The 25,377-nt window shown below is 28.3% G+C and overlaps 1 protein-coding gene across 4 annotated transcripts in view; it reads left to right on the top strand.

The window, feature by feature from the left end:
• The window catches only part of LOC132950148 (neuropeptides capa receptor-like), a 150,847-nt gene that overhangs the window by 110,437 nt on the left and 15,033 nt on the right, over positions 1 to 25,377 (top strand). For all 4 annotated transcript variants that reach the window (XM_061021394.1, XM_061021392.1, XM_061021391.1 and 1 more), the window contains 3 exons: positions 19,588 to 19,678; positions 20,944 to 21,143; positions 23,697 to 23,951. In XM_061021394.1, coding sequence (XP_060877377.1) covers positions 19,588 to 19,678; positions 20,944 to 21,143; positions 23,697 to 23,951 — 546 coding nt within the window. The remainder of the gene's footprint in view (positions 1 to 19,587; positions 19,679 to 20,943; positions 21,144 to 23,696; positions 23,952 to 25,377) is intronic.

The following is a 25,377-nucleotide window of genomic DNA, read 5'->3' as shown; positions in this document are numbered from 1 at the left end:
ACACTTCCATGGCTTCTAATTTATTTTTATATCTTGAACGGTGATGGGCCATTGGGCCATATATGAAACATTCCATACATAAGTTCTGGCAAAGTTCTAGCCAGTTTCCAGACTTGGGTTCCTTTTTTTAGCTATTTATTTTTTGAGTTCCTACATGGAGATTAACAACAAGCACCTAGTCTGTTTTATCCACCACCATGACTCTCATATTTTTTTTTTTTTTTTATTTATTATCAGAAATATACAATACCAAAATATCCAACGAATACAATATCCAGGATCATAGGTGAAATTTCAAGTATTCTTGTTGGTAGAAGGGAGTTGTTTAATTTAATGTTAAATAGACCTGTGGGGAAGATGTAATCTATCCTTTTATTATCTTACATTTTATAGCTTTAAATATGTTTACATCTTACAAGATTTTAAGTCACATTTTATTGATATATTGACATTATTACTCAGGCCAATACTGATAGTGAATTGACCTTATTATCTAACATAAAGTTAAAAACATTATTTGTGTCTATACATATTAGCTGTTTTACAATATTTCAATTTTTCTGTAGTATAATTTACATTTTTAAATTGCATTGTTTTACACACTCATAACTTTCATACAAATGCTAAGCATTCCCCCAAATTGCGCTAATTCAACGGATAGGACGAAAATCCAAATTAAAAAAACATGTTTGAAATAATGATAATATCTAATAATTATAATAAAAATAACACATTATTTATACATTTAAAAAAATGAATTACCAGTTTCAAGTTAAAATCACTCTAGAAAAAAATATTTAATTTGTTAATGATTGCCAACTGTTAATAATTAAGTATATTGTACAGTGGACTCGCCATAATTCAGGAACCTATTGATAACCCGATTTTTTTCCTTGTTCCTTGAATTTAATATATGTAAGTTATATTTTAAGCATAATATGGCTCGAAAATACATAATTCGTATTTATTTTTATTTCGCTCGAGATCCAAGATATCTAGTCTCGTAGTAAATAGAAATAAATCGTGACTTATTTTTCATGAAATAACATTTAATATAAATTATAGTCTTATTCACGATCGACAATCATACCATAAAAAAATATCATTTTTTTTTTTTTTTTTAACAGAATATTTTTCAATTTTTTTAGACATTTATGCATTTTTTTGCCAACATTGTAACTCTGCCCAGCCTATACACTCACTGCACTAACACACAAAAAATATTTTGTGACGTTTTATATTAAATTATTATTTTATATTTATTATATTTTACACATTATTGTATGCAACGTTAAGATAAAAACTGAAATTACCCGAGATCGCGGGGTAATATATATTTGCAATTAATTATTATACAAACAACCGTCGCTAAATTATACGGAGAACATAACAAATAATGGTCGTACGCCAGTCGGAAGCTGTTCATTGTTTGTGGTGTAACAGATTCAACACTCGCATATTATACATTTTTTTCCCGAACAAAATACATAAAATACAAAAAGAAACACACCTAACAAAACTACATTTTTATAGCTGCAGTTATTTCTCTCTAGTTTATACCTATGTATATATATATTATACGTATTATACTCGTACACAGTTGTCGTTGTAGAGGTACACACACGCACGTTTTTCTTTCGAAACTTTTCCTCCCAGAAAAAATACGAAAGAATACCATCATCCACGCATCGCTGCTTGCTGCTTATTTCGCTGACCCTGCGACGTATCTGAGAAAGCTCACTCCTGCAGCTGCACTCAAACAAATTTCTTTGAAATGGACCCTTTTAAAGAAATAATATAAATTTTTCTTTTTATTCATTCGCGAATCGATCTATACTATTGCTTGTAGTTTTACCTCGGTATAATCAGGCGTAGACCCTGAGAAGGAGGTCATGAGGGTTGTGCTCCTCTCCCCCCCCCCCCCCACAAACATCAAGTTTAGGTTTACTCAAAATTAATGTATCATGCGTAAATTGCGTTTTAATTTTTTTCACGAAGATTTTTTTTTTGCCCTAAAAGTGTTTAGAACAATATTAATATTTATAACATTTTTATAAATAGTAAATATTTTTTTTATACAACTGATACCGATTTAAGTTACATCACCACTGGTTCATTAAATCATAATTTCCATCTAACTTCTAAGAATATTAATTAGCGATTTAATATAAACTGATTGACGATATTATCGTTGGCGAGTAAAATATATAAATATAATAATAAACCGGTGGTAACCTTCGAGTGTACGACGAAAGATAAGATTATTTTCAACCAGTAATATACATCTACACTTGGCACACTGACGACGCTACGCAAGCAGAGTTAACTAGTCGCAAACCTGGTCCGTATTGAAATTGTTTTTGATTATGACCCCCCCTCCCCCCCCCCGTCTAATTCTAGTTCTAGATCTGCACCTGAATAGGATGACAATATGTTTCTATATGCATAATATAATATTTGGCTAAACCAGTTGATTACATTGGAAATGCACCGATATCCTAAGGATATTATCCTTATCGGTACTTTTTAAAAACGCCACCGCAGACAACAACAAAATATCTATCTATCAATACCTACGTGCAAGGATAATGAATAATTATTTATGAAAACACCCCGACTAAAATAAATCCAGTGGAGAGGGCGATTCACCCCTCACATAATATGTATATTATACACCACTGCGACTGACCTGATACGGCGGACATTAAACATTATAATTTATAACGTGTATGCAAACTGAATTATTCGTCGACGTCGTCATAGTGTTTTATGAAAACAAACTGATATTATAGACAAGAAATAGTGGAAAGAAATGATATGTATTATATCGGCTATATTATAATTTAAGTAGCAGTGGTGTCGCTAAGTGAGCGGATGGGAAGGGTGAATTAGAAAATATTTGGTTCGTCCTCCTAAGAAATATTATACTCGCCTTAAACCATACCCCGCGGAATAGACATTGGCAGTGTGCCCATTAAGTAGTATGGAAAAAAAGGACTAGAAGTAGCTCGTGATTTAAAGGCGTAATAGATATTTTTGCATATATAGGTCAGTCCAGCGGCGGATTGGCTGGTGGTGGAACTATTATTATTTTTTATACTCATTCGCGTAAAATTTTTATTATGACATAGCCAATACGGTAGTGGTCAGCATTTTTCTAGTCATTATAGTCGGTACAAAAAAAAAGTAGGAATTATGACGTATTCGTTTATAACAATATGAATAAATTCAATACAAATTATAGTACCTAATAATAAAGAAAATAATTGAAAAGTGCATTAAAGTTTAACTTGGACTTAACAGATTGGTCGTATTTAGGATTTACAATTCGTATTTTTAGTAATAACTTATGTTAAAAAAGGGAACATTTTCTATTTTCAGGACGTCTTCTAGATTTGTTACGGACTACTGGCTAGGTAGGGTAAACTTCTTTCTTCTTTGTTCGTTTAAACTTAGGTGATATTCAAATAGGTGACGTTTTATTGTTGAAATTGTTGAAAAGTTGTAGTGGGTCACACATGAGTCTTGGTTCTTTCTTCGAAAGGTGTATACGTGAGTGATGTTCATGTGACCAGTCTCTACACTGGAATTCTCCCTCTGGACCATTGGTACTCGTCTATACAAGGTATACCCGACAAATGAAATAACTTTTGTTCTAAATCAATATTTAAACATTTTTTTTTATATACACATAGGTAATTTATAGACAATAGTATACTGTATAACATTTTTTATTTTGATACTGAAAATTTAAAATTGTATTAAATTATTTTTGGGAGAACTAAAAATAGCCAATTTGTAAATTAAACTTTTAGACAAAACTTAATGGTAAAAACGTTTATTTAAGTCGAATAGTTTATTGTTTACAATTTATTAAAAAAAAAAGTTCTATCTTAATGAAATTGTAAATAAATCCGAATCTAACCACGTGGTACGCATACAACCCATCACTATAGTTGTGGTCTGATGTACGTGGTGTGCTGATGTATACGTTGCGTTTCTGATTCCTCTAATTTAAAAGATTGATTACTACTGGTTGTTACTACTGTTGTACCAATATAAAGATATTTATTTTATGTGATTGTTCTCATAAAAATGTCACTTTCAGGTGTTATATTTGGATATTCCAGATTGTTGCACTATACCCTTCAGTTGTATAGTTACGGATCGTCATTTTAATAAACGTTATTAAAATAAATGCGCAAAAAGAATCCCTTAAATAAAGAAATATGCATTAAAAATCAAAAATATACTTAAATATGACTGAAATATCAAACACATTGAAATAGGTATGCAAAAATATTTCACATGAAATTACGAATTTGGATTTGTCGTAGCATGAAATAAATAATTTACAATTGTGCAAAAAGAATTTACAAATGATAGAAGTCCTTAGCCTTATAGTTATCACCTTTTGCAGTGAAAATTATAAAAACAGTATGCGTTTTCTTTTGGCTGCACTATCCCTAATTAAATATTCGTTAAAATGTTCTACCTCCAATGCCAACGAAAAACTTAAATGCTAATATACGATATAATATATAGGTAGGGTACCTACTTTAGCGGTGACATCGCATATCTTTAGACGTTATTGTTTTACAAAAAACGTCCGTGACCGAAATTGTTAACAACGATGTTGTACATTAATTATTATTACAACAATTTCAGAGTTGAAGTAAAACAATTCTAATGTAGTTTAACCATAATAAACGTTGTATTTCTACCTAAATCCAAAATTTAAAAATAATAAATGGGGGGTTTTATAATATACATTTTAAGCAGCGCGTAAGTCGTGTTTCACTGAATATTATACAATAATGATAACACGAAACACAAATATTGGTCGGATAAAAGTAGATGGTATATTTATTGAACAAATGTATAGGATTTTAATTTACTATCGTAAAAATATAAAAACGGTCATTAGTTCATATTTAAAATTAAAATTCATCTAAAAATGTATGGACGCGATAAATCAAAAACGTCTAAAAAAGCTGTGTACGCATATAAATAACGACAAAAATTCACAATAAAAAGTCGAACTTTTTATTTTTTTTTCAAGCTAAAAACTTTTTTATTCATTTTAATACCATCTCGTATAATTGACTCAAATTTCTATAAATAATTTTGTATTTTATAAACAAAGATAACTTTAGTACAATATTATAATACAAATATGACAATTAAATGTTTACTGTTTTATAACAATATAGTATTTATAAATTTGGTAATTATTATAATTGCTTAGGTACTTCCGTTTTTAAAAACGCTTTAACAATTTATAATATAAACGTTTATAACACGGTTTTTGTTACATACGAATAAAAAGAATAATATATAAAATATATAAAAAAAATACCATATAATATATTATAAGGTTTACACTGCTGACCTCGTAAATGTTGTACAATTTTTTTTTATTAGAGACCTAAGTTGATGTCTCGTAATAATATTATTAATTTCAAATCGTATATTACTATACACGTTACCTGTTAAGATTGAACACAAAACTATAATATTTAACACTTTTGGTAATCAATTTGAATAGTCATTATAATAGTAACTGTAAATCCGCCATCGTTCAATTTTAAAATAAGTCTAGATTTTTGCAATTAATCTCAATAAACCCGTTGGTGTTATTTACATTTTGAAATACCTTCCCGTAGATGATTAAGAGGACGTGCCATCGTCGTATGATCAAGTAAAATGAGATTATGAGCGACAAATTATTAAGCGTAAACGATAGGTTGCAAAGCTCTCGATGATAATTACCATTTGGGCGTATTTAATTGTATTAGGATTGTCAGTAATGCAAATTTCGTGGCTTATCGAATGACGAAAGACTTAAGATTAACATATAGCCAAGTTTTTGATTTTAATATAAATTTACCGTTGAGATTCCACCGTAATCTAACCGATTGCGTACAGGCGTCAGGCACAGATTCATTGGAAGAGGGAGACTTTAGCGATTAACATTTTTTTATTAATTAATGCTAAATGGGTACAAAAATAATTTTTACTAAGTAATTAATGATATAAATTATTTATTTTTTTCAGTAAAATAAACATTAAACCATTATTTTTGTATTATTATTGTGTTCATTTGTTTATTTTTATATTATTTACAATTATTTAATTTAATTATAACAAACGTACCTACAGCTATTATTGATATTATGCCATACATTATTCATTTGCGTTATTATTATACATATATTACATATTATTATTTTCGTACGTTTTGTAAAGTAAAAACAAGCTTTTAAATGACAAAAAAAAATTGTATTCCTTTTTAACGAATATTTTTCAATATACTAAATTAAAATCCCGCAGTAACTCATTCAAACAATTATCCTCCATCTCACTTCACGGTAATGTACGTAGAAGACTCAAAAAACATTCGCCTATATACCTGCTCAAATAAAAAAAATTTAAAATAAAACAATAAGTAATACCTAAAAAGTAGATGTCGGGTTGCACTGCTGAGTGCCCTTAAACGCTACCTCCTGTTAACATTGTATCGAATTTTCCCATTGTACTAATTGTACTTTATAGATTGTAAATAAAATGTTTAATAAATCAAAAAAAAATAAATAAATGAATAAATATTTTTCAAAGAACCGTCAAATTCGTCAAGCATAGAGGTTTGAAATGTTTGAATGTACTTGATTAACCGTAAAATATCAATCGTCCAGCCATGATTATATTAATAGCGTATATTATTATAGGATTCAAAAGTATAATTCTAATGACAAGTGTAAATATTTAATCATCCTTTGATGGAATAACTTCGAAACATGAATGAAAGAATACCCAAATACTTACTTATAATTGTTGAGTTCGCACAACTTACTATAAGTTGGTTTAAAAATATACGGAAACAATACACATAGTATACAATGAAGTTATTGTCGTGGTCTACCCAGAGGCGTTTATATATAAACGCCTCTGGGTTAGCTATAGCTAACGTATTTACGTATATAATGCATCAGAGCAGAGTTCGCATACCACACAATAGTTTCGAAAATGAATGCCTTATTATACGGAGATTCCCCACTGCGCGTCACACGTTCATATTAAATTTATAATTATTTCGAAGTTGATAACATGTAGAAATACAATCAAGTGTGATAAGAGTTATTAGCTAGTCGAATATACTTCTACTTGTCCAGTAAGTTAAATCAAAAATATATCATCTATAAATCGAGTAGGTAAATATATTATTATTTATTATTATTAGGGTTGGGATTTAAATGCCCTAAAAACCCCAAAAATTCCATAAATAAATAAATAATTTTATGCCCGGAAAATTCTAATTAACGCACTAAAAAAAATTCAATAAAAATTATTTTAATTTTAATAATTTTATATAAATAATAATATTATACATTTTAAATAATGTTTGTAGACACTAGACAGAACTGATCATTTTGGACTTCTTTAATCAAGGAAAACAATTATTTCTACTTTTTTTTGCCATTTTTAGCTATATTAAATTGTTAAAGACAATCAACTAAAATAATAGGGTAAAAAAAAATAGAAAATAAATGCACACGTATTCTGACAGTAAAACTCGTACTGAACGATATCATCGGACATCGATTTTATTGCTCAAACTACGATTATACCACCATTAAGCCGTTACTCGGTATCTATAGGATTGGACATTCACACACAGTCAACACCCTATTATAGTTTGTCAAATCTATATAATAATCATGTAAAATAAAATTTCAATTTCAAATGTTTGACTCAAGAACTACAAAAATACACCAAAACCCAAAATGCTCCAAGTTATGAAAAATATGACCTTAAAATTGTTATTCGTCAAAAATTGCAATATAAAAACTTCTAATTCTGATGCAACATAACATGAAACATAAGTATATCGTATATGTTATGAAACGAGCATCGCGGAAAACAATACAAAATGCCTCGAAATCCCAACTTTACTTATTATATGAATTAAATATTTTAACTTTTTTTATTCACTTCTATTCTAATATAAAAATTTTTAAATTCTTTAAAAGCCTATCCGTTGCTTGTTCATCAATTAATTATTCACAGAACGGAATTTTCATATAAACTAATATTTTTTGATCTAGATGTCATTATAATTATATTAACTCCACAAATATTCAAAACATTTTGAAATCAAAATAATTTGTTAAATTAGAATATATAAATTAATTAAGGGAATACTTTCATGAAGTTTACTTCGAACTCTGTTTGCCGAATGGAAATGATTAGTTCTTGGTTCTCGCGAGGAAATATTGTAAATTGCATCGCGTCACAATATAATATATTGTACAAGAAATATAGTGTAGTGATTCATTAAGCATGTCAACATTCATTTTTGTAATGGAGTAATGAAAGTTGGTAAACTATATCGAAAAGAATAAACTATTGTACATTTGCCGATATAATCATCGTTTAGTGCTGTCAGTGGTGTATTTTTATAATAGTATTGTTTTTGTTATTTTAATGATATTTCATAATAAATATAAGAAACGGCGAGATGGTCAGATCAAGAAGTTAACAAAACATTAATTTATCAACATAAAACGTTCATTGGTTCTAGATAATGCATCTGAAATTTTCCTTTGAGCTTTTCGTGTCCGGAAAATAAAACTTAATGTGAAAAAATTAATTTATGACGATAAAAAAATATACTGAAATGAGCTTATCGTGTACGAGTGCATATCCATAAAAATAATATTATAAATGGTTTGTTTTATCATCATATGAAAAAGCAAAAGAAGTAAAAGAAAATTATTCGTCTCTTGTGTATAGACACTTAAAATACATTTTCCAAACGGCGGCATAACAAGAAAAAAAAATGCTTCTGTATTTCTAAAATTTAATCAGTGTTATTGAATATTTGGTATTTAAAATACTTTCTGACAAGTGTATTTTTAAATACTTCAAAAAAACTGTTTACTGTTGTATTTTGACGACCAATATTTTTGTTTCATATTTTACTATTTTAAAAATTGTTCTTAAAATATTATTTTATAAATAGGTCATATGAAATTCTTGAACCAATTAGGTGTATACTATATTTTATTAAAATATTTATTGATACTTTTAATTTTTAAGTATACATTTGTGATAAACGTACAAATATTTAAGTGGGTATACAAAAAAAATTACTTGTAAGTATTTTGAATACTTTTAAAATGTTTTTGCATTTATATTCGAATACTTTTGAAAGACAGTATAAGTGTACGTACTTCAAATACAAATGACACAAAGTATTCTTAACAAGACTGTAATATAATATAGGAAATCGGTTAAATCAATAAAAATCGAACCCCGAGGCAAATATACGCATTACATAAATAAATGTATAAAACGTAACATCACTTAGCTCTCAACCGCAGGTGCAGCTGACGTGATTGACTTGCAGGTCAACGTAAAGCCGAAATGGCTATAATGCCGGATATCAAAGCGATTATTAGCCGGTGCACGTACTTATGGCGTTAACCAAAGTGGGTTTTAAAGAAAATATGCTCTTGTATCCATTTTTTAGTAGCTATGAACGCGAGTAAGAGTAGTCATCGATCTTATAATAATGGATATTTGTTTGGAAAAAAAAAACTTTTGCCTTAACCCTCCCCCCTCCCACCTAATTACATATCCTCTTTCCACATCCTAGTTGTTTATTTTCTTTTGCATTAATAAATAAATTATAAACAACGTTATGTGATACCTATATCTTCGTATACGGTCGTCATCACAGTATTTAAGACTTATAAGAATCTATATTTACAATTATTAAAAAAGATAAACTATTATTTACACATAATTTCCAAGTAATTTATTGGTATTTTGATTTTCGAAAGTTTAAACCGGAGTCTCAGGTATTCAAAATAAGTTCTCAATATTTGAGTTGAAAGAATGGGAAGTCCCTATTCAGTTTTCCACTTGCTTTTACGGGGCACGATTTTGAATTTTAAAAATAACTTACTACCGAACAACCTTGAAAAACTGGAAAAATGTACGATACATTCTATAGAAAAACTATTTTAATTAACATAATAATGTATTGTATAATTATTCTTAAAATGAGAAATGTTGTATGTATATTTTTAACGTTATAATATAGTTATGGATACCTTTGTATAGAGTTTTAAATAATTTTCACCTATATAATTATTATATTGGTATGTACCTATAAAATGTGAATGGAGTGTTAAAATCGTAATCGTGTTAAAAAACAATTTAGTTTCGATCCAAAAAGTATAGTCGATTGTTTAAAATGTATATTATGTAAAATTGTACGCTCACATATTCAGGTTACGCGTATTTCATGGTACATAACAAAATATAACATTATATTATTCAAACAATCAATATTATACCGTAAACGTGTCACTTATTTTCAAATATAATATATTTTACCGTACATACCTACCTACCTACCTACACCTACCTATATGTACATTATATATTATAATGGAAAAATGTACTCGTAATTGAAATTTATACGAATTCATCGAACGGTTACGCGCACAAATATGACAGAGGAAGAGGGGCCAAAACATATTGTCTGTGCTGCGTTTGGCACGATCAAATTTTAACAGACCAGAATGTGTTATTGTGTTGGCCTGTCGGCAATTACATCCATTACTTTATGGGGCAGCACGAAATAGGAATGTATTACATATTTTATAGCACCGTCGCTTTACCTATTAATCGCATACGAGTTACAACCAAACCAAAATATATTCACATCGAATTGTGTTGTACTATAATACAATCTGTGTCGCATTTTTATTTTATACCACGGCCGATGTATACTAATTCGCATTTATGCACCAGTAAGTACCAGCTATACACAAGCTATATATACTAATACAATATACCTACCCACATATTATGAGTATCATCCACATCGTAGTCGAACTCCGTATCTCCGGCTCATTTTGGAATTTCAATAACTAAACTCACTCGGATGGCTTGCGGTGATTTTAATCTCTATATTATGTTTCTGCTCAATCCACCCCTTCTCATGACATCCTGCAAACTTTGTAAGTGTGGGGGGAAGGGGGGGTAAAAAGAAGTTTGTATCACCACAGGACACTCCTAAGTTAGAAAATGAAAATCCAAAATTTGATGAAGTGTCTTAAACTGTATTTAAAAATTCCAGAAATCAGAAATTAAATAAATTCATGAAAGGAAAAAATGGAAGTGAGCATTCCTGGTGAATCATGCTGTATAATAATGGATACAATTTGTTAGGAACAAAAAACTAACCGTATTATGGAGATACACCTTAATAATAGGTACTATGATTGTGTTTAAGTACGTCGTTCGAAAAATGTTCGTTTTTCCTCGTAGATTATAATATTATTATAAGCGACCTATAACTTATAATCATTATTAATTGTGTTCTCGCGCAATGGGCATATAATTTATTATTACAGAGTCTAAAGTCATAAAAAAAAAGTTATTTACATTTTTTACGTGGGTTTTCTACTCCTATATTTTATATGTGGTCAGCGTATATCGTGTTTTCACTTTCAAAAACAATGCGATTTACTGTGACTTATCACTTACGCCAGCATAAAACACAACAACAACAGCAACAGCAATATATAGACATCCGTTGGTCGATTTTATTGAGCTTTGGGTGTGTACGCGTAATGGGACTATATACATACATCATATTGCCAGAACCATATTATTGTTTACATCTCGGACCAGAATGCAGCAGATAAGCCCCAGATTGTTTAGGATCCGCATACAATACAAATGTGTGCTTATTATGCATTCATATTATATATTTTATGTACTGTTTGCGTGTGTGGAAATAACAATACGGAACGATAAATTAATAATAAACGCCGCGTAACCATCCCCGTTGACGACGCATTAGCCGTCGAATACAATTATTTTTGAAAATCTGATAACCGGTATGGGCACCATTACACGCGGCTCACATTTAACATTTTGATTACCTTTATGATTTGTGATGTTTAATTAGGTACCTACCAATGTTATTATTTAATACATTTACTCTGCTGCTGCAGGATAAACACAATAGTGTACTTGTATGCTTGTTCATTTATGTTTCCTCCCCCCCCCCTCGCAGGGTTGCACTCAACCATTAGTCGTAAACGTATGTAAATTGGATTTGTATAAACTGTTTTTCGACAACAGCCGAATCAAGTCGTAATTCTTGATTTTGATTTTAAAAACATACTGCTTTCAAAACACACTGAGCAAATAATATATTATGTGAAAGAAAACATAATAATATCATTATTAGGTCCATCGTTGTCGTTACCGTGCAGGGGCAAACCGAATAGGACGGCGGACAGGAAATCCCCGTATGGGCTGATGATAATTTGGGCTGCTCGAATAAACTTGGGCCGACTTAATGAAAGTATGTATTAGTGTTTTTTAACAACGACTTTATCTATTCTGCAGCCAAGTATAATTGAAAGAGATAAAATATCTAACAAAGTGTTAAACCGAAAAAACTGTTTTGTGGTTTTGATGTTTGGGCAGCATTTCCTGTTTCCCTTGGGCCGATTTTTATTCCCGATCCTCCCCTATAGTGTTACCTAAAATAACATTTGCGAATAATGTTGTTGAACAATTTCGAATTCTTAATATGATATAAATTTTATAGAAACAAATGACAATCGAGAATCTGGTATCCGGTATAAGCACCACCACACGCGGTCCACATTTAACATTTTAATTACATTTACGATTTGCGATATACAATTCAGATGTCGTACAAGTCTACGTTATATTATAATGTAATATTATTATTAATATTACATTTACTCTGCTGCTACATGATAAACATGATAGCGTACTCGTACTCGTTCACTTATGTTTCATTGTTTCCCCTCTACGTTGTGGTACTAATCCATTAGCCGTAAACATATGTATAAATTGTATGTGACTAAACTGTTTTTCGGCAATAACCAAATCAAGTTGTAATCATTGATTTTAATTTTAAAAAACAGATTTCAGCCAAAACACCCTTAGCAAATATCACGGGGAAGGAAACATATTGTATGAGACAATACAATAATGTGAACCTAATAATATTATTATTTTCACCGTTTTTACGCTATAAAATTCGATTTTGAACAATAATAACGGCGCGAGTGCCTCAAAATATAACATTTACACAATATAACGTTGGAGTCCGTTAGTCGAACGATTTTGAATTCTTAACATTATATGATATTATTTTTATAGAAAAAAATAACAATATCGAGAAAAAAAGTTAGATTATATTTCTACTATATAAAAACCTAACAAAATCGTATGGCTGACAAAGTTATCGCGTACAAAATATTACGCCATACTGACGCCACAGAATATAACTAACAAAAATATATTATTACAGAAATAATAGTTATATTAAACACGCAGATAAAATCTGAAAGCTAAAAGCTGTGTTAGTTCAGGACCTGACAAGATACATATTTGGCACTCTGATTTTGGGCAGTTCCCAAGAGCAATCTCGACAGGAACAATGAGAGTAACACCGGTAAACTGTTAACTAGTTTTAGATTATAACGCAAATAGTTCCAATCGAATAATTTTCACATAATTACGTATAATTTGTTGTATGAATAACATTATGTTTGAAACGAATTACCCTAATATTAATTTCAATCAACAACTAGATAAAATTAAAATGACAAAATATATTTACGAATGACCAAATAAATAAAAAGATGTAGCAACTCAGATGCCCGAAAATACGAAAACTATTATGTAATACCTACGGTTCTGTGTCAGATTATAATATAATCGTAGGTAGTACACCAATACATATGTACTTATACAATTGCAGTACAGTAAATAATTACAAAACAAAAAAAACAAATTTGATAAATAACTGAGTTAAGGTAATGAACAAAAAAATAATGATATTGTAATTAATCGATATAATCATTATAATGAGTACTTAATCTAATTATTAGAGAACAGACTTTGAAGTACTAAAAACTATAATCTATAACTATAGAAAAAGCATTTAAAATAAAGATTTCAACCTCGGAACCCGTAAAAAAAGTTTAAAAAGCTATAAAATTGGTTTGTTTTATTAATGTTTTTTTCTTTATTACTTTTTAGTTTTCACTATAGGTATTAGACATTACAATTTATTGATTTATTTACAACTCTTATTTTATTATAAAAGAAGAGAAGAGATTCATATTTAAGTATTTTTCTTCTAGGTTAAGTGGTAAATTTAATAAAATTTCAGATAATTTATAAAAATTAATATAAATATAAAAATGTTTTAAAACAATATACGCATTATATTCTCTGGGTAGAATTATACTGGCAAACTGTTTTTTTAAACTTTTCAAAATACAAACCATTCTTTGACAGTGATCAAACAATAAATTATGTTTGTTAATTTTAAAAGGCTACTTTCTACATCTAATTAATACATATTGTTTTATGTTTGTCTGATCAATAAAATTATATTTAATAATCTAAAAAGTACTATAAGCAAATTTTGATAGTCAATTTTAATATATTTAAAAATTTAAAATTGAAAAAAAAATATTATGATTTTGGTTTTCTTTTAATAATTAGTTCCTACACTCAATTTTATTAAAGCTCTATAAAATCATTAAAAATAACAAAAAGCAAAATTAAATCATGTGCATATATTGTACGCTAAATGAATCATAATATTTAGAGCTAATATACTTTCGTTTCAAACTGGTAGAAAAAAAACAAATGTCATCAAAATCCGTACTTAAATAGTATTAACAATACGATAAGAATATTATATTAATATATTAAATTAAGTTTTTTTTTTTAATGCAATTATCATTGTTGAAACTTGTAAAATGTACAATCGAGAGAATATAAAAAATATATTGTGATTATAATATGATTTAGGTTAGGTAAGTGATGTTAACCCAGATCTCCCCTATATTACTGTTGGCTCAAAATGTGAAGATTATAAAAATATACCAGAAAATTAATGAGCCTTCAACTGTGGTGTAGCTAAATTGCATATCCAAGACGCCGTGTGATCAAAATTATAGTAAAAATTAGTAATAATACTAATAATATTATAATATTATCCTAAACGCACCGGACAAAATCGATTAAAATAAATACAATATTACAATGTAACTATCTTTTGGAATGCCGGAAAAATGAAGCCTAGTGACGAGACCTATTCCGCCGGGACGAAAAAAATTTTAAAGTCGCGTATACCCACCTACCCAAGTCGGGGGTTAAGGATATGAGCGTGACATAATAATATAGTATATTTTTACGTTTTTTAAATTTAAAACGCTGGCATTGCGTGGCATCCAATATATTGTTACGAATTCAATTACGAAACAAACAATACATCAGGTCGGAATCATATCATTGTTATTTATTACGTATAATATGACATTATGTTGTTTTTTTTTTCATTACAACGCAACACTACTTTTACTATATTTGTGATAATCGAGAACATGAAAAATATATTGTAATTATAATATGAGCTGGGTTGGTTTAGCAGCCACAAGGTACCTATAGTGATTTTAACACAGATCTCGCCACTATACATTTTGCCGTTGGTTCAAAATGATAAGAAAAGAAAAAAAACACCGGAAAATAATTACTGAGTGTTGGACTGTGGTGTAATTAAATTGCATATCCAAGACGCCGTGTGATAAAAATTATAGTAAAAATATTTCCGAAACGCACCGAGGACATTGTATCAATAAAAATAAATAGTATGTTACCATCTTTTGGAATGCCGCGGAAAAATAACCCGGGCCGGGATGAAAAAATTGAAAAGTGGCGACGAGACTGTACACCCACGTACCCATGCCGGGCGTTATGGATATGAGCGTTGTACAACTTCAGTGACATAATCATATAATATAAGTAATAATAAAGTATACTTTTACGTTTTTAAATTTAAATCGCTGTCATCGCGTGGCATTCGATATAATATTGTTGCGAATTCTATTACGAAATAAACAATACATCATCGTCGTAATCATATTATTATTTCATATATAATACGTTTTTTGGAGTACAACGTCGTAATATTATGCTTCTACAATATTTGTTTGATTTGTTATTTTTTCCCTTCGCAATCTGTCTTAGGTTTTAGTCGGCATGACATACAAGTGATGGATGTGTTCTACGAAAATATGTACAGGCCACATTATTGTTATTATCTTATGATAACAATTTGTCTGTAGTCGGGTGGTCGGTTTCCCATTCATCATCATAGTCCTTGTTGTACGTGATTTTTCTTATTATAATACGGGTCTTGTCTATTACCTAAATATAATATTTGACTATTGAAGCGAAACAGCGAATTTGAGGCAAAAACAGATATCATAGGTATAATAATGCAAACACTTTCTTTCTTTTTTAACGGGCTTCAGACATATTATAGAAATTATGTTACCAGCTTAGCTTTTCATGGAGAAAATAGAAAACAGAATAATGTACATGTAAAATATATACAAATATATTTACGACTATTAAATATTTCAATTCATTAATGTATTGTTATTACTGTTTTTGATATAAAATAAATTATTATTATTATTATTATACCTTGACTATAAAAATATTTAAACAAACAAATAATATTGGAAATAGACAATATGATACGCAACCAAATTTTATAAACGCATTTCAGACCATTTTTTTTTTTTGTATTGAATTATCAGTTAGTTTTATAACAGTAAGTTTAAAGAAGTTACAATCAAGAAATTGAAATCATTTAAATTATAGATTCATTAAACTTCTATTTAAGAGACCAAGTATTAATGTATCTATTAATTACTCAAAATTATGTAGAAAAGTCTTTACAAAAAAACTCTAGTTTATACGTCTTATATACGATGTACCTAACTATACTACAATTAAATTGATTAAAAATTATACAATATACACACAGACTTGTTAAAGTATTCTAATTACCACTACAGTCTCGTTGAAGATAAAAAACACGATGTAAAAATATATGACAGTTATTTTTTATTCTTCCTGTGTTATGACTTTATTTTGCTGACTTTATAAATGGTAAAAATTAAAATAATTAGTATTATAATAATGAAATTACACAATTACATAGCTTTCGAATAATACAACTATGATGGTGGTGTACAATTTTAGCAAATAAAATATATTATGAAGGTATCCGGAAGTCTCTTACATCGACTTAGTTTTAACTTTTAAACTTAAAATAGGGATCATGGTAAAATATATATATATTTATAAAATATTTCATTAAAAATATATTTAATGTATGTCATATATATATTAAGATAGTTATTTTTATAATTTTTAAAGGTTCAAATTATGAGCTTAAATAATTTATGTTCAAAAGCACAGCTTTCCGGAAATATAACAAAAAAAATTGAACAATGAAAGTTAAAATTAAAAAAAAATGGTTACTTTTTTATTTAAATTTGTAATTTTGTTTTTTATTTTGGTATTTGTACGCTTATAAAATTGAATTCCATGCTATCATAATATAATATGATGTATGAAAAACAGTTGTTTTGTTTGTGTTCCATGCACAAAGCCTATTATAGTATTGTACTATAAATATTAATGCACTTTTTTCAATTTGGAAATTCTTTTCCTTTAAATAATATCAAAATTAAAAATATATATTTTACATTTGCATAAGTCTATACAATTATTATACCGTACATACGTATTTACATTTTTAATCAAATAATTAACATAAATAAATAAAATATAATGTACATAAAGCTAGGTATGGCCACTGCTGCCGAGGCAAAAGATTAATTTTTTTTAAAAAATAATACTTTTTATCATTTTTATATAATGTGATTATACTTTATTCCTATTTATTCTAAGTGATCATTTTATTTTTCAAAATATTCAAATTGACAATTTTCGGGATAAAAATTGAAACTAATTTTTTTTTATATATTTAGGTATAGGATTTTAACAATAATATAGTGACATATAAGATATGTATGATGAATAAACAATTTAAAAACATTGTAAATACCAATCAGGTATTGTATTTTTTTTATTATAATAAACTAACTAAATTTTTCCATTAAAAATATAATAATATATAATACACAATAATCGGCTTATTTAAACTTTAAACTATTTAATTCACATACAAAAATAAGATTTGATTAAAATGTGTTAAAAATATTAATTTTTTTCGATTAAAAGACATTTAGATATTATTAAATTACGTATCTTCTAAACGTTCACATAATTCGCTGAGACTTAAATCTGCACACGCAAATGTGTAACGAATACGTATTATTACAATTACAAGTAATACGTCATCACTAATCACTGAAATCACCGTAATAGTTAGTAACAATGATTAAAAATACCAGCAGTAAACGTATAAAAAAAAATTTTTCGAATCGTTTATTGTATTGTTGAAATATATTGTCGTTTAATAAACGACAATAATAATAACCAATTTCGAAACGAATCATTAAAACTATGTTTGTTGTTGTCAAATAACTTTTAATGAAACGAGAGGTGTATTTTTTTATTTTTTTTAGAGCATTTATGTACTTGGTAATGTCTTTTATTACCTAGTGATTTAGCAGATTTCGCATAAACTATTATTTTGTTCACACTGCGGTTATGACAATATAATATAGTATGATACAATTATAGCTTTAAAATTTTTAACTAATTTTAAAATAATTGTATGTATTCAATAAGGTCAGCAGTAGATATTATCCATAACCACAGTCCATATCGAATGTATATGTGTAAAGTAATACAATTTAAAAGTTGTAAATAGATCAAAAAGTGGGAATGAAACGCTTAGATCAAATTACAATACTATGATACAATAGATAATAAAAAAAAACCCAAACAATTTTACCGATGTGAATTCAATTTTGTTTCAAAATGTACAGAAAATTACACATTACAGCGTTGTTAATATGAGTAGGATAAACGTCATGACTTGAGCTGGGATTTAAATGTTCTGACAAATTGTTAGGAAACGCACAATAAAAATGAAAATATTCCTTAAAAAAATAAAAAATACGTTTAACATTAATTTCAATAATCGCTTATAAAGGTAAAAAAAATTAATATTATACTCGAAATGTATTTTTAAAATAATACTTCAACAAAAAAAAAAAACGAAGAAAAGCTAATATAGAAATATTGTTATATTGCCTCTTTAATTATTTTTAGACATGAAAACGGCGTTCGACGATATTGCTCATCTAATACTCTTTCACCACTATTATTTGCTCACTACTATGTCAATACCAATATATTTTAGTTTTTATTCCAACAATAAATTTCATACAATTATCAACGTTCGACAATTTGTGAAAAATGCTGTAAAACAGGAAAAATGCTCTGAACTCGAAAAGTGTTATTTGTTTTTTAAAAAAAAAGCAAAATAAAATTTACATTGAAATATTATCCCAGTACCTATCACCTAAGAATATTTTGCTCTCAGAGTTAAGTTCTAAAATACCAAAATAAGAATTCCAGTCCTAATTATAATATTTGTATAATATGTTTATCAAAATTATTTTAAAACACTCATACATTATTTTCCAAAAAAATACTATTGATTTTTTGTTTCAGGACTGCCTAATGATCTCAGCGTGTATTGGCAACAGTATCCATGGCCTTTGGGTGAAGTTCTCTGTAAATTTCGAGCTTTAGTTTCAGAAATGTAAGTACCTAAATGGCGTCAATAAAATAAAAAGATGTTTATACGGATTTTACACTGATTTCAAATACATAAAACAGTTGTAGTCTTATAAAATAATATTTGAATGTAAAATAATATATTAATTGAAAACTATAAAGTTAAAATTATTTAAGTAAACTTTAATCAGCGGTTAACCTACTAACAACACTGCCGATATAATATTGTTAGTTCTGCGAAAAAATAACCCTGAGAATTTAGACCCCCCCCCCCCCAACAAAAAAAAAAAAATAATAAATAAATAAATAAATATGTGAAAAATAACCACGGACAAAATACCCCTTATGAAATTTTAAAAAATTAAAAAAATGTTAGGTATAATGGATGTGTTAAATTTGAATTCAATGATAGATAATTGACAACGATAGAAAACAAAGATTAATATTTAATTATTACAATAGGTACAATAAGTATATTATCATCATATTATATTATTATTGACTATGTACCTACCTATAATTGTTATTAACTTTTTAGTCAATACTACCTTACCGTAAATCAGTGCGAAGAATGAGTTCAAGTTATTAATATGTAGTAGCTTAAAACTAATCTAAATATGTATTTGTATGCCATGACGTATAGTAAAATGTATAATTTACGTAAAATGTTTAAGTTCCACGAATAATAATTTTAAATTACAACGTAATAACTATTGAAATGAATGTTTTGAAATATATATTGACAATTTTAAATTTTAAATTGTATTTGTTAAATTTGGATTTAATAATAAATATTTTTATATACCTACGATAAAAACGATTTGGAGCGGAGACCGTCTATCAGGCATATCGATCAGATGACAGTAATATGATAACTACTGACACAATATAATGGTATAAAAAAATTGACTATTTGTTCATTATTCATATATTATTATTGGCATTGAAATACAAATTTATTGTGACTAAAAAACAAACGGACTACCTATATTTTGTTTGCTTTTAAATCATACATAATATATTGACATTGAAACCTCGTAAATATAATGTTGTGTGTTAGGGACACGACATTTTTATCATAGGGTTATTTTTTCCGTGGTTATTTTTTCGGGGATTCAATATTGCCATATGATTTCTGACCGTTCAATTACACCTGCAAGATACAAATAATGTATATTGTCATTTGTCATTTGTAACACCCACCCAAACGCACACAATGATGTAGTCAACACGGTCCGTATGTTTCATCTATTATTATTATTATTATTATTATTATTATAACCTGTACAGGACTTCATACACGTCGGTTTTGACCATCGTGGCGTTTTCGATGGAAAGGTACTTGGCCATCTGTCATCCCCTCCATTCGTACGCCATGTCCGGGTTGAAGAGAGCCGTCCGAATCATCGCAGTCGTTTGGGTGATATCTTTTTTTGCCGCACTGCCGTTCGCCATGTTCACCACCGTCGACTATGTGGATTTTCCACCGGGTAATTGACCGATTTTGCAATCGAATAATTATTAATTTCATCTCAACCGTATTGGTATATATAATACCTAATGCAAGTCTTGTTAAGTATTCGAGTATTTGTATTTGAACGGTTTTTTGGTATTTCAAATACTTCTCAAGTACTATTTGGCAAGTGTGATTTCAATACTTTAAAACTGCTTTTTCTTTGTATTTTATTCCAGAATGTTTTATTATTTTAAAAATAAATTGATCTTAAAATAATACTTTATAATGCTTCCAAGAGTTTATAAGATTTCATCAAATATGCAGATGAAAAAATAACTAAAAATTAGGTTATGTTATGTTATGTTAGTTTTTAGCTACCTAGCTACATTTTAACTTGACCTGATTAAAATAAAATGGGTATGAAACATACGAAATTCTTGAACCAAATAAAGAATATATTTATTAGTTATTTCATTTAAATATATTTATTTATAACTTTAAATATACATCCGTGATAAAGACCAAATATCTAATATACAAAAAAAAGAACTTGTCAAGTATTTTAATACTTTTAAAATGTATTTGTATTTATATTCAATCTCCTTATCTGTGATTCATTGTTTTTTCCATGCAGAGGAGAAATTATAAATTTTTTATTACTTTATTTTTATCTTTATAATTTTTTTACTTTTTTAAACGTTAGCATATATTTTCAATTTCATATGCTAAGAATTTTGATGTCTAAAAACCACACTTTGAATTAGTTTGGACAAGCGGAAGCGGAGTGGCACAGAAGGTAGGTATAGATACACAGAAAAATGCTGGTCTGCCATTCAATAGTCCGCTCATCTAAAGTTAAAATGCTGATAACATGAACTCTGATTTAATTACATTAGCTAATTATATTATAGATGACAGATATAAATAGAAGTTAGAACTATAGATAAGCAAGTTATAAAATTGTTTTATACGTTAAGTCATCGAGGACATCAAGTACACAATTTTACATTGCATATTTTAAGCATTTTAGACTTTTTTTTATTGCTATTTGTTTATTTTTGGTGAATTTTTTTTTAATAATAAGCATAAAATTCGATTTATTTCGTGTGTCCTATAAATATCGGAAATTTAATGAAATAAAAAGTAAAATTTACTGATGCGAGGAATAAATGTGAAAAGTGCCCACATTCCATTGCATCGAAATCGATGTCTCCATTCAAGTTAATTTAATATAATTAATAAAAAAATATTATTTTACTACAATTTTATTTATTTTTGAGAAGTATTTTAGAGTATATTTCAGTACCTATTTTTTATTGCTATAAATTCGGAACCCTGCTTCATAATGTTACTAAGCTGACTAACTGACTCGTCCAAATTTCGATTTTATAAATTGAAGTTTTCAGAAAACTATTCCGCTTTGGAATATGAAATAAAAAATGTATGGCATTGTAACCCAATACAGTTAATATCTAAAAAATTGTAAAAACATTATAGTAATATAATGTAAATGTTTTATAATAACAACCACAATGCGTGGTCTTGTATAATAAATTCAAATTATGTACAAAAAATTCATTTCAAAAAATTGATATTATTTTTCGAAAAAAAAGTGTTTACCTTCAATAGAATCTCCTTAGCGCGTACACACATGGTGGGAGGGTCATGAGGTTTAACCCCCCTCCTATTGGCCCTATTTCTACGCGCCCATTTTTTTGTGCTCCGAAGCGGCTGCGTACGAGTTGATTCCCGAGTCATTATATATTATTTTCAATATTTAGTTAAATATTCAGCCTATTAATATATTTAACCTAACCTAGCCCAAGAAACACCACGAGGTTGGCTGACAAGTTTCTTTAAAATGTTGTTCTTTTTAGTTTTTTCATATTTTTTCAATTTTTCATTAAAAAATTATTAGTAAAAAAATTTAGTAAGTAAAAAATAATTATTAAAAAATTTAATATATAAAAAACAATTGTTAATAAATTTATTTATCAGGTAAAAAATTATTATTAAAACAATTTAGTAATTTGGTAAAAAATATATAGGTAACACATTGTTTTTAAAAGTTGGTACACCAGTATACCGTGACATATAATGACCCGGGAATCAACTCGTACATAAAATAGGTCTCGGGAATCAACTCACCTACTACGCCAAAAGCCACCCTACATATGTTTCTAGAAATTATTATCCACAACCCCCCCCCCCCCCCCCCCCATTGATAATTCCCGAGAACGCCACTGATAGAGGGTAGGGGTAACCTACCTTACATGGTATTATTATTATTATTATTACGCGATTGCGTAGTTTTTGTATGCTCGCATCGTGATGATATTGTACGTTTATATTTTGCAGCTATTAACTGTTTATTACTATTATTATTACTACCTACTATTATTATTATTATTATTAAAACTTAAACGCGATTTGCCTTTATAATATACGAATCGTGAATACAAATGGCGATAACCCGTGCGTAAATAATCGCGTACCGCTTGCAGTGCGTGATTTCGCCGAGTATAATATTATAATAATAATTACTAAACCAAATTACATGATATCATTAAATATATTATTATTCAAGGGTCAGGATATCCGTTGTACGAGAGCGCGTTTTGCGCGATGCTGGATAAGAACGTGCCGACAGGAGTGCCTGTATACGAGTTGAGCTCGCTGCTCTTCTTTCTCGTCCCGATGATGATCATCATTGTGCTGTATGTGCTCATCGGGCTCCAGATCAGACAGAGTTCGAGGCACTCGCTGGGAAAACAAATGCAGGGCAACGTGCACGGGGAGACCAAACAAATTCAATCGAAAAAGTCAATAGTCAGGATGCTAGGTAACTATAATATTATTACGATTATTGCAAAGCCGTTATAATTATTGTTGTTGTTGTTACCTAATATTGTCGGTTTAGTGGAGGTATGAGTGTCAATTCACTTTCAATCGAAAATTTCGTATCCGACTAAAAATCAATAACATCTACTGCATGTATTTATGTTTTGATAAATCAAAATTAGTTTTAATATAAATATGTTTTTGGGCTGGTCTCAAATTTTTTTTTCTGAACGGGTCAGGCTGATCTTCGTAACGCTTATGACATTTTATTATTGTTACCTTGGTTTTTGTGATAATGCTGATTTCATTATACCTACAACTATAGGTATGTTGACAAATGTTTACAAGGCGCGTTAACGAAATAATATGAAAAAAGTCAGTTTTGAATTGGTTTTTTTTTTTCTAAATAGTCCATAGTCAATAAACAATAAAGTTCAGTGTCCGTCTCCCCAAAAATATATTTATGATGCAAAGGTTTTCTCCTTGCGGAGGATAAATATCAAGTAAGGTGCTACGTTTTTAATTTGTCGGTTATTCATTAATTTGAATAGCAATTATTACACGGTATACATAGCATGCGTCTTTTGCAATTGTGTTTATTAATTCTACAGACGTAGTAAAAGATAAATAGATTATATTTGTATGACCCGAGCAGAAAAATGTTTAGATCTGTCAACGATTGTATGTACGAGAGTTCTAAAAAATATTATACCCTTGAACTACATTTTGATAATGACTATATAACTCGTTTAAAAAAAAAAACAAAAAAAATCAAATGGCATATGAAAGCTTTCCCATAGTTATTTTACAAAAATAAATAATGTAATTGGTCGAAAATATACATTTAGTTTTGATCATCAATTTATAAAACGTCATTTTTATGTGGGGGAAGTTAGGGAATGTTTTAAAAACCGATACAATATTTGGAAAGCAATTATTATTGGAAACGAAATGGAATATGCGGTGATACACATTTTGATAATGAAAACTCGTTTATATAATATGTACCTATAATATTTATATATTATTTATTATAATTACGAAATAAATACATTCAAATCTGCAAAATTATAGATAATACATGGGGATTTTTTAAACATTCCCGGGGTAGTAATATTATCATTTATAGTGAAACATAATCTATCTATGATCAGATGATCTTATTATTACAATTAATTAGATAAATAATAACTTTTTTAATTTTATAATAATATGATTTATTTGTATATTATTATTGTATCGCTGTTATGACGTTTCTTGTTGTTCTATTGAAAATCCAAAAGAATTAACTGAGAAAAGTATTACCATACGTTAAGAAGATCAATATTGATCACTACCTATTCTATTATCAATCGCAATCGTAAAACTGTATTTAAAATAAGATATCGCAGGGACCTACAGATATTTACACCTTACCAAAGTGAAAG

Source organism: Metopolophium dirhodum, chromosome 8, assembly GCF_019925205.1.
Source record: "Metopolophium dirhodum isolate CAU chromosome 8, ASM1992520v1, whole genome shotgun sequence".
In the NCBI taxonomy this organism is placed as follows: Eukaryota; Metazoa; Arthropoda; class Insecta; order Hemiptera; family Aphididae; genus Metopolophium; species Metopolophium dirhodum.
This window is presented reverse-complemented; position numbering and strand designations above follow the sequence as displayed.